This window comes from Bacillus rossius, chromosome 11 (assembly GCF_032445375.1).
Source record: "Bacillus rossius redtenbacheri isolate Brsri chromosome 11, Brsri_v3, whole genome shotgun sequence".
NCBI classification, from domain to species: domain Eukaryota; kingdom Metazoa; phylum Arthropoda; class Insecta; order Phasmatodea; family Bacillidae; genus Bacillus; species Bacillus rossius.
Genome location: NC_086338.1, coordinates 6,474,189 through 6,490,458, shown reverse-complemented (window position 1 = coordinate 6,490,458; position 16,270 = coordinate 6,474,189). Strand labels below are relative to the sequence as shown.

The 16,270-nt window shown below is 35.5% G+C and overlaps 1 protein-coding gene across 7 annotated transcripts in view; it reads right to left on the bottom strand.

Moving 5' to 3' along the window:
* The window catches only part of LOC134536605 (dedicator of cytokinesis protein 1), a 180,756-nt gene extending 164,751 nt beyond the window's left edge, over window positions 1-16,005 (bottom strand). For 5 of the 7 annotated variants that reach the window (XM_063376381.1, XM_063376380.1, XM_063376382.1 and 2 more), the window contains exons 1-5: window positions 15,874-15,987; window positions 8,297-8,477; window positions 6,580-6,676; window positions 6,292-6,437; window positions 555-678 (exon numbers count right to left, since the gene is read on the bottom strand). In XM_063376381.1, the coding sequence (XP_063232451.1) occupies window positions 555-678; window positions 6,292-6,437; window positions 6,580-6,676; window positions 8,297-8,477; window positions 15,874-15,919 (594 nt within the window). In that variant the 5' untranslated portion in view covers window positions 15,920-15,987. Of the gene's footprint in view, window positions 1-554; window positions 679-6,291; window positions 6,438-6,579; window positions 6,677-8,296; window positions 8,478-15,873 lie in introns of all 7 variants that reach the window. The other 2 variants (XM_063376383.1, XM_063376379.1) reach the window with 2 other exon arrangements.
* Window positions 16,006-16,270: the final 265 nt, after the last annotated feature.

The following is a 16,270-nucleotide window of genomic DNA, read 5'->3' as shown; positions in this document are numbered from 1 at the left end:
TCAAATAGAGTCTGTTTTGTTCAATAAACTTTGTCACAATTTTTTTTCCAATCCTGTTTTTCAAAACAGTGGTGAAAAAATGATCCATAGTAAAATATTTCATACGATTTAAGCAATTCAGTAAACTTTTATTGCTTAGCAAGGCATTTTTTTAAGTTTGTTACCCTGTTAGGTTTGCGGTTTGCTCATATGTACACTTCTGTAAATTTCCAGCAATAAATTTATGAATTCAAACAAAGGCCTGAACAAATTTAATTAAAAAACAGACCGGTAAAAATGTGTTAACTTGACTATGCCAGAATTATTTTACCTAACAAACTTAAAATGAAGTGTTATGATATACAATTTTTAAAAGTAATATGAGACTGTTTATAATGAAATCAAGAAGATTTTATGACAAAAACTTTATTTTATTTACCGGAAAACTGGGTTCTTCTAATTATCCATCAAAGTTAGTTTTGATTTTCTTGGGATACTAATTGTACGTAATGGTAATAAAACTACTGTATAACTATTATAATATTATTTTATGGTAAACCTCTGTTTAAACTTACAGATTCCCTTTTTATCCTTTCTGTAGCTATTTTGTGTTGGTAATAAAGCTGAACAGTAGATGTCACATCAGGATTCAGAATGTTGCCTTGTTCGTCTCTTACTACCATATCCAAGTCCAGTAACCTATAAAAAAAAAATAGCTGTTGAACTTGCACTGTGTGGATGGTCTAAAATAGACCATGCATGTACATTTTAACTTACTAGTTTATGAATATTTCAAATATTATATATTTTTTTAATTCCAAGTTGTAACATGCCTACCAACAAGCTATAAAAGAAAGAAAAACATAATGCAACATATACATATGCAAAACAATCATAACAAGGACAATTCTAAAGACAAAGACTAAAACAAAGAAAAACTACAATATAGTAACCAGAAATAATTACTGGAATCAAAAAATATAGCTATCATGATAAACATAATTTTTTTAAAATATACTTGTAATAATACATTTAACTAGTACCTGTAAATAATTTCTTAATAATTAGTGAAGATTTTATAATCAAGTAAAGAATGAAACTATATTTTAAACAGTTATCTGTTTCTCTATTAAAGGAATAACACTATAAAGAAACTATTCAAATTGTCTATTCTGATATGATAAAGTACACTATAGGTATAAGATGTGTCAAAACATCCATACATGGGTTTTCGCAATGGTAAATTGCCAAAATGACAGGTGAATTTCCCTTAAGGTGTTTACAATTTCCTCTCAACTGCATTACAATGTTTTCCTTTTTAGGATGAAATTCATGAAGAGGAGAACCTCTTTACTAAGCACAGAAGACACCCTTCCATAGACTCTGCAGTGTCTGTAACCCACACCGATTGAGTCGTTTGCATTAAAAATTTTGGGGGGAAGGGAAAGGGGTGGATTGGCATTTTAAATCTAATCAAAAAACTACAAAACCACATGAAAGGTGATTGAACAAAATTTGCTAGCTGAAAACAATGAAGTAGTCGCTTGCCTGCGCCACAATCAGAGGCCACCAAGTCAGTTCCCCCATCGTCACGGCCTGCGTGAGCAAGAGGCCGGCAACTCGCCACCCCTCGTGCCTGTGAAGAGGGGTGAGCGGAGCCTACCCCAGGCACGCCGGCGCGCCACAGCAACCTCCCTGCTCCCACTGCCCGCTGCCTACCGACACCATGCCCCACCGCCGACATTACCCGGTAGTGAGTTAGGGCAATCAAGGACATCCTCCAAGGTACACCAGAGGCAGGTGTATTACTTATTGTAATAAACACCTGCCACTGACTTTACGCCCGCTCTGTTTGGTAGGGCAATACCTCTCTGTCTCTCACTTGCCAAGGCACTTTTCCGACACCCTACCGACCATACCACGGCTCAGTGCTCAGTGGTTGGAGTGCAACCCAGTGTGGATCCCCAACGCTCGGGCAGGACTGAGGACGGAGTGGTCGGTCAGGAACACTGCCACACCGGGCATCAGCAGCCAGCCTCTTCCTTCTCGTCTGCCCCGCCCGGCCGTGTGCCCTGCCATAGCCTGGCTCGCAGAGGAGGGCAGTCCTGCACCTGGCGGGACGTTGCCCCACTCGCACCACACCAGTGCCGTCGACACCTCTGAGCCACCCGCCACCCCACTCCCCGGCCCCTGCACGGGGGGAGACCACAGCCACCGCACCCACAGCAGGAATCAGGAGAGCGACAAACTGTGGTGCTTTTATTGTTGCTATCCTTCATTTTCGTGTCCCAGTACAAGAAAAAAATTAAATTGAAAAATTAATCAATTTAAAAAATGCAGTCCATGTGGTTTAGAATGACTCCACAAACACTACTCGTTCCGCCATGCACCTAGAAAACAGGCCCCAGAGCGACATGCCACAATGGGTTCCTTGTTCTTCGCTCATCCCTTTCCTCCACTTGATGGAAGAGAGGACCTAGCCGTCAGCGGTCTTACTGACTTATTTCCTTTACATCTCCATTCCCACTCGAGTTGCACGTTAACTGCAGCAGTCATGCTCAGCATTCATTGTCGCACACATGAACTTGGTCCGGCACAGGTTGCTTTACACGTATTTTCAACACCTAAAGAATTTTTTATTTACTCTTTTGCAGTGTTACTTTATTCCCTAAGCATATATCAACTGAAACAAATTTTTATCGCCATAATTTATTAATGAACTTTACTGTAACAAGCCACAGAAAAGAAATGCAAGTGCATCACTAAAACTCATGCTTTATCCAGTAATGAAAATATGTAAGAATTTCATAATAATGAGAAGCTAAATATTCCAGTCTTTGATAAAATTTTGTTTCAAAGGCATGTCACTAGCAAAATTTATTTTTATGGTTCGACAGTAAAAGTTCATATTTTCTAGCAACGAAGTACTGAAAATGGACTTCATGCTGGTTGCTTCCTAAAAGCTAGGCATGGTCCTTGTTTATGCTTTTTCTTTTGGTCAACAATTAAAGGTTGTATTTGCCCTTGTATGGTATTATATTACTCGGGAGACATGTACCTAATAAAATCAATTTATAAACACAACAGTTTCCATTTTGAAGCATTTCACACAAAATTTTGTGAACATAATCACTCTATGCTTATGCTTATTTATTGTGACGAAAATTTGCTGAGTATGCTCTTACATGAAATCTTTGTGTTCGGAAAATATGTAGCTAGTAAAATTAATTATTTTTTAAATAAAATTACTTATTTCCTGTCAAAAAGCTGTTTAAAATGAACTAAGTTTGGCACAACTCACATTTATGCTTTCTTTGGCAATGTGAGATGTTGTACAAGCCTTCCAAAGTATTGATTTATCTATATGCAGTTGTGCGTTTAAATTAATTAATGTGTCACTGACAAACTGTCCAACATTTCTGTAAGAAACCACTAAACACCATAATATTTAACCAGTGTAAGATACAATCATTTATTATGCCTCATATACCATGTACATTAACTTCGCTGAATAACCTTGGTATTCCAGTTAAAACTAAGCATAATCCACCGAAGCACTAATCCAGCAGAGCCTAGACCTGAACATGCTGAATTAAAGTCTATCACTGATCTTCACTAAAATGATTACTCACTCTATATTTTCAGCACCCTACTAGATGTTTTACCTTAGTAACAGTTTAGTAGAAGTACAGTTATTATTAAGCACCAAAACTGTGGGTTTTTCAGGTATGATGAAATAACATTTCACTGTAATCTTCATACACATCAGACACCCATGGGTGAGTTTAACCACAAAGACTTGTCAAATAAACAATGCTAAGTGCACTCCCCATTCTAAATTAACAGGGTGGCCCCCTTACTGGCAGAACCAAATTCCAGGTTATTCAGAATTTTTACGGTTTTCTAAAAAATTTTATAAATAAATACTATGTTAATAAAAATATATGTAACTTAGTTAAAAATTTTGGTTGCATCAGAGGTGAAACCAAATTAACCATTTAATAATAAATACCAATTATGTAATGTTTTGGGGTCGTACTGAAACACCCACGATTCATCACCTGTTATTACGTCATCTAGAAAGTTCGGTTCATTTTCCAACTGCTCCAAAATCTCATGGGAAACATCAATTTGTCATTGTTTTTGTTCATGACAACACTTTTGGCACCAATTTCACACAAAACTTCCACATGTTCAAATTTTCAGAAATAATTTTGTGAACTGTTGTTTTGTACATGTTTAGGTCTTCAACGATTAATCTTACACTCAAAACGACGATCGGAGTCCAGGAGATTTTTTTACCTTGGCCACATATTTATCCAAACTACTCGTTGAAGGACGTCTAGATCGCTCCATGTCTTCAACTGTCTCCCGTCCATTCTTGAACTCACTGAACCACCGGAAAACCTGGGCCCTTGACAGGGCGTTGTCTTTGTTAGCCTCTTTAACCAAGGCAAGTGTCTTGAAAGCGGTATTACCCAGACGAAAGCAAAAATTTAATTGCATAGCACTACTGCTCCAGCGAACGCTTCATTTTGGATGTTTTCTGCTGTGACAAAAACTGAAGTACAGCTTGTGATCCTCACTGTGTCAGAGCTCAGATGTGACTGCCACTAGGTCCGTGGCTCAGTTTAAACCCCCAGCCAGGGACCGCCCTCCGGGCGAATGGAGCTCTGTGGAGCAGCCAGACTCATTACTTTAAGGACAAGCCCTGTAGCCAATAGCAAGACAGCTTTTCAGGGAAGTCCCCAGTAAAATAATTTTTCTAATGGTTATGTACTGTGCATTGTTCAATGACAGTAAAATGCACATTTTGAATTTTGAGTTGTAAACCTCCCTACTTGTCTTATTTTTTTTACTATTCACTGAAAATCATTTTAATAATGGCTTTAGAACAAATGTAACTAAAAAATAATTGTAACAGTAAGATATAAATAACCAGATATATATTATTCTCTTTTGGTATCCCTTAAAAAACATATTTATTAAGATACTAAATGAAAAAATGAATCAAGGCACCATCTGCTAGTTTAGTTTCTTCCATGTTCAACTTTTTTTATTTTTTGTTTTATCCTGCAATGTAGCCTCTAGTCTTTCATCTGACAAATCAAACTAATAGTTTTAGGTCATGGCTTCTGATATTACCAGCCGTTAAAATCTCCAGATGTAAAAGTAAAAAAACGAGACAAGAGCAGCGACTTCCTCTCTCTACAGTTCATCGCCGCCAGTAGCTCACATCCGCAGCGGCGGTTCACCACACCACTAAAGAGAGCTCAAAAATGGTATAAATGACGCATTTTGTAGGCGGGGTGTAGTTCTTCAACTAAGCTATGAACAGTACTAAAAAAAAAAAAAGGCATACAGTTGTTTTGAGGGACTTATGCCACAACCATCGCCACAAGATGCAAAACACCTGCAAGGAGTCTGTCGCAACAATACGTGCAACGACAGCAAGCCATGAAACTGCAAGACACTGCCGATGGCACACTCTCCTCAAAGGTTAGAACAGGAGCAAGGGCAAGACAGCGGCGGTCACCTCTGTTATCGCCACGAGGAGCGGTGTCAAGTCTCGCCGACACCCAGTGCCGAGAGTGTCGGCCGTCGGGACGCTGGGCAATCGCCGAGCAGCCAGCCCTGGACGGGACGTTTCGTTCCCCGTTCGTTCTGACCCAGCTCCACCGCAGCTATTCAATACTGTGTGTGTGTGTAGGGCGTGACTCAACCAGGTTCGCATATTATTATTATATATATATATATTCAGTACAATATATTGTACAGCGTTAATCTGTTGGACAAGGATGTAAACATTATGATTATAATGCCTGATATAAAATAACTAAAACCTACCACGTATTACTTTAATTAACCTTCATAACACGTCAAGTTATGAAAACATAAGTGTGCTTGAAAATGGCATAAGTAATGCAGTTCGTAGGCATGACAAGCAGTTTTTCAACTTAACTCTTTTCAACTTGCTCGGCAAACAAATAATTCCTGATGACTTTAAAAATTCACAGGTTTCTCATGGCTTTCCCAACACCAAAAAAATTTCTGGCTAATTCAAAATTTCCGCGGTTTTTCCCGGTCAGGTGATCACCCTGATTTAACATGTAAATTTTAAACAAAGAGCAAGGTTTTTGAAGACTCATTTCCCAAAAAAAAACACATTCACAAAAACCATAAACAAACTCAAAACAGAAACTAGAACAAAATGCAATTCCTGTTCAAGGAGAGAAATTCACAATTAATAACTTTCGTCGCTATACTTGTAAAAAGAAAACATACCAAAAATTAATTTGCTCAGATACTTACTTGTTTCCCATGTCTATTTTTGAAGTTACTAAACGTTTAATCTCTTTGAGCTCATCGATTGGCAGTGTGCCAGAGAGGATCTTGCTCCGGTACCCAATAAGTTCATAGATTCTATTTTTGATTGTTTCAAAATTTTCATTGTGCGTCTGAAATAAAATTAAAAAAAATCACAATAATTCACTAAGAATCAGTAGTATATGTACAACAGTCCATCAAAAAGTAAGCAAAGAAACTAGTAGATGTACGACTGTCCATTACAAATAAGCGAAAGAACAGCCATAAACTCACGACATAAAGATGCTTCCAGATCTGACCCCATTCACGCAGCACCGAGGTTATTTCTTGCACCACCGACGGCTGCTTCGTCGACACCACCTCTATGGGCCTGCAACAAAACACAATTATTCTGACTCAGAGGAGCTGCTTATACATACCTATCAAAAGTTTACTGGTATGATTAACATTAATCACTACTAAAAATTATAACCAAACGAAAAAAAATTAATAATTCAACTACGAAATCATACATAATTCAGATTTTTTTTATTTGCAAATACTCTGACCGGCAAATACAGCTAGTTTTTTTTCCCCCACTTGTTTTCTACAACATTAGAAAACTTCCATGTTTGATAGAATGACAGTTCTTTAAATTACATCCTGGTGTTATAAAAATTCTTGTCAGCTATCAAAACTGAGAATGAAAAATGTCACAATTTGACACCAGTAATATTTCTACAAAACATAATAATATGTGTCCAATGCTATAACCAGAGAGCCAGAATTATTACATTTTACCTTCTAAGTGTAACCTGCACCAATTCAGAGAGATTGCGACCATGACACCACCAACAAATTTATCTAACAAATTCTGTACATACTAGGTGCTATAATATTTTTTTTTACATTCTAGAGTTCTAAATGTACACTCATGCCAGTAAATTTATATATTTTACTTAAATACCGTACTTAATTCTTTTTTTTTTTGTTTACACATATGTAGCTACAGAATGGTTTGCTACGATCTCTACAAAACGTTTTGATTGCATGTCATCAGCGATGTGAAAACATATGTATATATATTTTATTTCAAAAACTTATGTCAAAGCATGTTTCTATAAAACACAGAGTTTGTAAGATAGGACAAACCTGTACAGAATTTCTAAACACCTGAAGAAAAAAAAATTACTGTGTTTGGCATTGCTCATGGGTTTAATTTTAGAAGGCTTTCTTTTATAAAGTTTGGTTTCAAGGTACAAAACTTAATGCAATAGCAGGGTTTCGTGTATCTAATACACAAAAGAGTTTCAATATGTATTTATATACGATTTGACTTAGTTTTATCCTCAAAAATGTTCATATTTAAAACAGGCATGTAAAACCACTATGTACTTACATGCCAACTAGTTTTATTCAGGGGAATTAAAATATTGGAGAATAAATTACTAAGTAAAATAAAATAGATTTAAGAAATGGCTTAAAAACTTTCCTAGACATCAGTAAATATTCAAAAAATTTATAATTTAATGTAAGAGTTTTTCCATTAATTGTTGCAATCATTAATTAATAAAAACTAGTTTTTCTCAGAGCCCTGAAAAACTTGGGTTTCAATGGTTTTGGAAAAACTTAATTTTTATTGATTAAATGAATGATGCTCTAAAAATAAAAAGTTTCAACATGAAGGCTACATCTATGAGTGATTAAGCCAAATTGGTATACCACATGATTTCATTCTTTCAGTACATGCTAAGACTGACATTAAAATTTGCCTTTAAGTTGATAAAACCCGTTTAAATAATGGTTTTTGCAGGAGAAAAAAAAAACTTTCATAAACAATTAAATACGGTAGGTAACAATAAATTTATTTAAAATCATGATGTAAAAACATACAATAAAGAGGCAAAATAATTGATGATACTTCCTCAATAAGCCCAAGTGAAACCATCACCTCAAATCACAAACATAACCAACATTCAAGAACCCGGGAAGCAGCGACCGCGTCAGTTACCCAGATCTGTCGACGACGACGTCCAACAGGTGGACGTAGCTCTTGGGGAATATCCCGCGCAGCGAGCGGTTGGTCGCCAGGTAACCGAAGTACCAGTCCCCATTCTCCTCCAGGATGTGGACCGCCTCTCCCACCGTCAGCTTGAGCCTCTGTGTCGCATCCTCGCTGAAGTTGTGTATCGCTGCAAGCAGGCATGCCACGACACCTCCAACACTCTCTTACAGTACAAGTAGTTTCAATACACATGTATATGTACCCAGCGGATAAAAAAAAAAATATTTTTTCGCACAGCCTATAGGTGTAGGTAGATTTCTTAAACAGAACATATTTCTTCTGGAAATATTTCTGAAACTTCTATAAACTTATGGAATTTTTTAAGAACTTAATGTACATAACATCTTTATGTCCTCCAATATTACAAAATGATTGATTTAACATTTTCTCATTTACCATGAAGCAAAAATTTTTTGAACAAATTTCATATTATGCCATCAAAGGTAGTTATTGAATATTTTTTTTTGTAACTATTTATAATTCTTTGCACTAATAATGTGGTCATATAAAAAATTTCTGTACACCAAGGTTTCAGATAATATTAGGAAGGATTAAATTAAATTTGAATGAATTTGATACTAAGGAAGTTAAATGCATTTTTTTTAAGTTTCAACCCCTGTTTTTGCGGTAATAATTCGTTTCATCAAAAATTGTTTCCGCCAAAGTTTAGGATTTATACAATAAAATATAACTGATTTGACAGTAAATCTATAAAAATAAGTTTTTTTTTTACTTCTAAACCTTGTTTTTACCACCCCTGGCAGTAATGATAAGTTACATAAAAATTTATTTTAACAAAAGTTTTAGACAATATTTAGCAAGTAAAACAAATATAAAAATGGATTCAATAGTGTACAAGGTAGGGAAGTTTTATTTGTTTTCTTATTCCAACACCAGGTTTTTTCAACCCTTTGCAATAAGGGTTTGTTTTATCAAAAATTGTTTCAGACAAACATTTTGGATAAAACTTCTAAGATTTACAAACATTTTGATTGGCTATGATGGTGTACCTACTAAAGGAGTTACAAATTTATTTTGTATTTTTATATTTGCAATGCTTGGTTGTACAAGAAATTGTTTTAGACAAAAGTTTTAGATAATATTTGTAGGGTTTAAACAATTTGAACTAATTTGATAGTGTAGGCAGTTATAAATTTTTTTGTCATTCAATCCCAGTTTATTCCATCCCTTGCAGTAATTTATAAAATTATTTCAGACAAAAGTTGTAGATAATAATTTATGCTTTTTCTATAAATAAGAAGAAATCGAATAGTTAAATGGTATGGAAATTCTAATTTTTCTCTACCGCTGTTTTGTTTAACCCCCTGCAGCAATGGCTCAATTAATCAAAAATTGTTTCAAACAATAGTTTTAGATAATGATTGTAAGATTAACATACAATCAAAACGGATTTGATGGTGTGATTACTAGTAGTTATGAATATATTTTTCTATTTTCACACCTCTTTTCACCATTTGCAGCAATGGTTAGTTGTATCAAAAACTGTTTCAGACAAAAGTTTTAGATAAAGATTGTATCATTAACAAACAATCAAAACGGATTTGATGATGTGATTACTAAGGTAGTTATGAATATATTTTTCTATTTTCACACCTCTTTTTACCCTTTGAAGCAATGGTTAGTTGTATCAATAATTGTTTCAGACAAAAGTTTTAGATAAAAATTATAAGATTTACAAATAATTTTAACAGATTTGATTGTGTGCTTACAACGGGAGATATTAATTTTTTTGTCCTCCAACCCTTGTTTTTTTCACTCCTTGCAGTAATGGTTAGTGATAATAATTATTTTAGACAAAAGTTGTGGATAATAATTAATGGTTTTACAATAAATTACAACAGATTTTATCAAGTTCATGGTATGGAAATTATGATTCTTTTTTTAATTCTACCCCTGTGTTTTTAATTTTATACCCCTTGACAACAATGGTTCATCTTAACAAGAAATTTTGAGACAAAAGTTTTGGATAAAAATAATAAGATTTACAAACAATTTGAAAGGATTTAAAGATGTATCTACAAAGGGAATCATGAATTTTTTTGTTTCCAAACCCTTTTTTTTTTCCATCCCTTGCAGTTATGGTTGGTGGTATAAAAAATGTATTTAGACGAATGTTTTTGGTAATACTCTTTTTCTGTTTTTCAAAAAACCTACCCATTTCTACCCCTTTGGTCAGATAGTAGTGCCCATTAACAAACTTGACCCAGATTTTTCATTACTACCTATATTTTTTGTATCAGATTAGAGCTGCTTAAATTATTTTTTGTTATTTAAACACTACACAATGCCACAGTATAAAAATCTCATAACAAATATTGATTAAAGGTACTTATTTATTAACGCCACCGCAGCTACCTTTAAATATTGTGGACGGTTTGTTGGGTTAGTATAGCAACATTAAAAATACTGTGAAATCATGTGAACTTTTGGTTGGGTCAGGATAGCCACATCTTAAATTGGTAATTCCTCAGCAACCATGAAAAATTTTTTATAGTTTTTTTTTAATGTAGCTATACTAACCCAACCAACCATCCACAATATGTAAAGGTAGCTGCGGTGGCATTAATACGTAAGTACCTGATTGAATATAACATAAATGTTGAATAAATGATGACAAGATTGGGAGCCACGGTGGTTGAGTGGTCGGAACACTTGCCTCCCACCAAGGTGATTTTTTAATTGAATATTACGCTTGCAATTGGGCTTTCACCCGGTGGCAAGGAGTCATCCATTTTCACTCACTTCCCCCTCCCCCCTTTTAGCATTCTCCTCAGATCCTTTGTATCTTTCACCCCTATCATCTCTTCATCCAACCCATTCCACTCCCTTCCTGTTGTGCCAAGGAAAGCGTTCCTACCTCTTTCCGGATTTAATTCCCAGCAGGGTCATACCCGTCTCACTGCATTGACATTTTTTTAGCATTCGATAGCTTCGTGGTCTTCCAGGAGGTTTTAGTTTTAACACTAAACCTGTGGCCCTGGAATTCCCAACCCCAACGCATTGCTGTGTTCCAGTACGGAACAGCAGCATTTTGACAGAGTGCAATATGGATTAGAAAAGTTATCTGCATGGCAATTACAGATGTGTTATTTTGGATATGCGATCCAGTAACGATCGTGCCAAGCGCACCCGTGCCTGCTGCGATCGCACGGTAACGTGTGTGCCTTTGGGAGATTGCAATTGTTTAGTTGACGCCGAACCCACGGCTATGTGAACTGCCACTCACCAAAAAAAAACATTGCAGCAATAAAGCTGGAAGTCACCGGCCAACGGACAAATAATTAGGAATCGACTAAAAATGTGTTTTGTGAATGACAGTCTGCACAAATTATTTTCAAAACAAATTAAAAAACAAAATGTTATCTATGCACTTTCACACAATGCATTAAAATTCTGATTAGCAGTTACAATACTTTATTGCTAACCTTTTATATGCATGCCATATTTCTTCAGCATCCTATAAAATGTTTGAACTTGTATTTCACTGTAATGTTTTTATGCTTTTTTTTTTTAATCTTTACAAAAATTTTGGGATAAAGTAAGAAAGGTGTTGAAATGTTATTTCAAATTTCATTTAGTACAAAAGTGAATCCCCCACCTAGCAATTAATTTGTGACTATCATTCTTTCACTTTTGTGTGGACCAAGAGTGGCGAGGCGGACAGGGGATGGGTGTGACATGCACACATTACTGGCTCCACGCGTGGACAGGACATCCTCATTACAGCTCACAGCAACAGGGGCTGTGCTGCCATAGCAGCACACGTGGATCAAACACTCCTCTTTTGGATTTCACAAATCGCTGGTAACTCACATATAATCCTTTAATCTCCACTACATTAAAACAGTTTCCTTTTATTCTGTTTTTATACATTATTTAATGATAAAAAATAAGGGAAAAAAATTTTAATTTCACCCATTAGCAAGTCTGCTAGCTCAAAGATTGAATGGATTAAAAAATTTCAGTTAAAATATGCATTTCTTTAAAGATAAAAATTCTAAAAATAAAAAATAAAACAATTAGGTACATGTTAATTCATAAGAAGATATGCAAGAAAATATTTTGAAAAAAAAAAATCTGAAATATTTAATGAAGATAGAACAAATTTAATATCAGCTGATCCGGCATGCGATGGCAGAACACGTCGCCCGGAGAGCAGGGCAGCACTCCAGAGGTCTTGAAGGCCGGCGGAGGGCCTAACTGGACCCTGTCAGACACGCAGGACGCCACATGACAGGACGGCCGCTGCAACCGACAGGATGTCACAGCTGCCAGCAGCTCTACAAAGTGCTCTCTAGGACGCTGAAGGACACTGCGGAGAGACAGTGCAAGGGCAGGCACCATTGCATCAAGCAGACCTTCAACCCAGAAACCATTCCACAACTGAAACAGGTGAGGAGCACAAACATAGCTGTGGTATTCGTAGATTTGAAGAACGCTTGAGACTCAACAACCACCAAACTCTCTCCTCAGTTCTCAGTGATTTGAGAACGAGCTGCGGACCAAACACACACAACCTTCATCGAACAGATCCTCAAAACACCACATCCAAGGTCAAGACCAGCAGAGAACTGTCACGAATAGTCAAGATAAAAAACTGGGGTGCAACAAGGAGATGGCTCTCTCCTCCATTTTGTTCAACCTGGAGCTGGACAAAGATATTAAGGGCCCCGCCTGCCGGCACTCAATGCTGGAAGAACTTCAGAAGAAACCAAACAATTAGAAAACTGCCCCAGACATCAGAATGGTGTCTGTTTACAAAAATAATTTAAGAATGAGCTAAGGGCAGATCAAAACTTCTGTTTCTGTTTTTTTTCTTTTTAAAATGTATTTTTATAAGAGTGAAAAGGACTAAAACTCATGTTTTCAGGATTATTCTTCTTTTTTCTACCAGCAGTATATTCAATAATTAGATGCAAAAACTTCTTAAATAGCACCAATTTTCACCTAGAAATCCAAATTTTCCCGGGAGAGGACCCCCGGGCCCCCCTCTTTATTTTTGAAACCGGTGTTCCTTCATAAAAAAAAATTCATACACCCCCCCCCCCCCCCCCCCACCACACAAAAAAAAAAAGATTCCTGGGCAATATAGTATGATATGGAGCGATATGGCTAGAGATCTATTAGAGATATAGCGAGATTTTTATATATTGAGAAAATATAAAGACTTATAGAGGGACATATATAGACAGATAAGAGATAGAGAGAGATGCTTTGTACATATGTGACTACTTCAAACCAATTACAAAAAAATTGAAAGAGGCATAGCAACACATGCCGAGCATAAATTAGTAATTGTGGAAAATAGGTTTAAAAGTTATAGGAATAAGTTTTCTTTTGTTGAAGTTTATACAACAAAAATAGTGCCATTTATTTTCAAGCAATTTTTTTTAAATTTAAATGGAAACATATTTGATGTGAAAGGTTTCTGCATCAATAAGGTGGAAAATTTATATCTATCTACCACAAAATATTAATCTTACATTAAGTGTTAAGTTTGTAATACTGACCATTCCAACTAGGATGACTGGAAAAACTATAGCAGCAAATCTCTGCACTTAATGGTGCATACATGAAACACAGTTTCCAAACAAAGTTTTCAGAAACAGAAAATCTGCTCTGTGTGCAGCACCCAACCATCTTTCGAGATGTTACAGCCTTAGCAATAACTCCTTCCGCTACATGACAGCTCTCATTTATCAGCAAACAACCCAATCATGACGCTGCCACCTATGACGCCGTGTCTCGCCCTTAAAAAATCTAGAGAAATTTTTATGGCCGCTCTAGACCTGAAGAGAGCTGGATGGACGTGTTCCCTCGCAGCTTCCAGGTGTCAGACTGACACCTGCTCTATTCTAGTATAGAACACATCACGTACCTACTCTGATTTTATTTTCTCGACAATATCTTGTGCAAAACAAGCAAGTGAATCTTCCCCGCCCAAAATGCCCATTCCCACGCTTGTACTGGTCCTAATTACTTTAGCACAGCCTTGTTTACAAAGTCATCAATATCCCTACCATACTGCGATGTCAACATATACATATTTTTTTATTAGCTGCTCTACCCTCACCAAAACTTACACCTTATATTTATCACTTCGGCAAATTGCAAAACTAACATATAGGAAAACAAGCCTTTTTATTACTTCACTAATAAATTTTATAATTCACCTAACAAATGAAATATTTCACCTAACATCGCAAATGAAACAAACACACCACACCTCTCACCAAACACATCAAACGAAATGCAAATAAAACAAAAATATTTATAAGTCATAAAAACCCGTAAATTTCTTTGTTTTATGGCAATAATCTTTACTATCTCTTATTTATATTAATTCACTGCAGAAAAATTGCCATTCTTCCATTTAATTTATTGTATATAGCTAAATACTAACTACTGCTTTCCTGGCCACTACTGCAATCACAACCACACATTAAGTATTTCTCTAACATTATATTAATTCCATACAAATAAACACGATCTTGCTCTTCTATCGTGATTACTACACTCATTACCACATTTGCCAATAAACTAATACTACCTACTAAATATTTATTGTGTAGGCCTACTTCTTTTTTCACTTTACAAAAATATTCCATTTCACTTATTACATCACTCCTACTCTCACCACGACCACTACTTTTGCTCCAAAACTCACACTATATTCGTATTTATTTTCACAGACCTATTTTGACTTTCCTTGTTACCAATACTAGATGCTATATTTTCCTTCAGTCCTCCAGTCAAGTTTGTTATCATTGGTCAAATCCCACAATGTCATTCCCCCACTATCTCACCAACCAATAGTGAAGTATAGTATTATGTAGTTTACTTGACCCTTTTGTGGGATATCCCCTCAACTTCCCAATGACTTTCAGAGCCTTCCCACTTGTATATTCCTTAATATAGGCCTACAAATTATTACAAACAATCATAAAAATTACTAAGAGTTTGTATGACGTCAACACTGTAATTAAATCATGGTAATTTTTCCTTTTTGCATATCCGCTTGTATTTTAAAAATAAAATTTTAAATCAAAGAAAAGTAATTGATTGTGCCTGTGATGATGATCGTGATAATTACAAAAATATATATGATTTTGAAAATAATCTTAAAAATCTTTCAAGGTTAATATTTCCGGGGAGAAATTGTTCTGTGTATCCAATAGTATTTCAACACAAAAATATAAACTAAATTTAAGGTTAGTATGTTTGATGCGAAACTACCATAACCCATTTATATATTCTCTTGAAAAAGTGCATTATAAAACTTTCATATAAACTGGATACAAAATATGGAACAATTAACCAAATCCTTTAAAACCGCTTACTAATTAAAAGACAGGCAATTTTAGACAAATAAACGTTTTTAAATATTCGTCTGTCAACGATTACTTAACCCTTCTTTAAGGAATTGCTTATCCAATAAAACGAAATAGCAACCAGACAAAAAAGCATACAAATAATAAAGACACAAATCAAGAAAGTTTCACCTATTCCATATTTTTCCCTATCCTTCACTCGTTTCCATTGGGACATGATGAATTCCCATTTAATTCACAAATTGTCACAACAAACAAATCTGACACAACCCAACTGACTCCATTGCCACTAAACGCTAGCCCATAGAATAGAAAACGTAAATATTGACCAGCAATGACATCGTACAATACTGCTATTGAGTTTAGCGCTCCAAGCGTAAACGTGCAAATCTGTACGTTCAGACTGGCGCAAACAATTAGAAATGTAGAAACATATTTAAGATATATCCTCTCCTGATATTAAATATTTTTTAAATATGTAGGAACAAGATTCAAACAATATCATGCGGGCGTGGTTTATTAATGTTACATTAAAATACAGGTGTAATTGTTGTATTTAAAAGCTGTA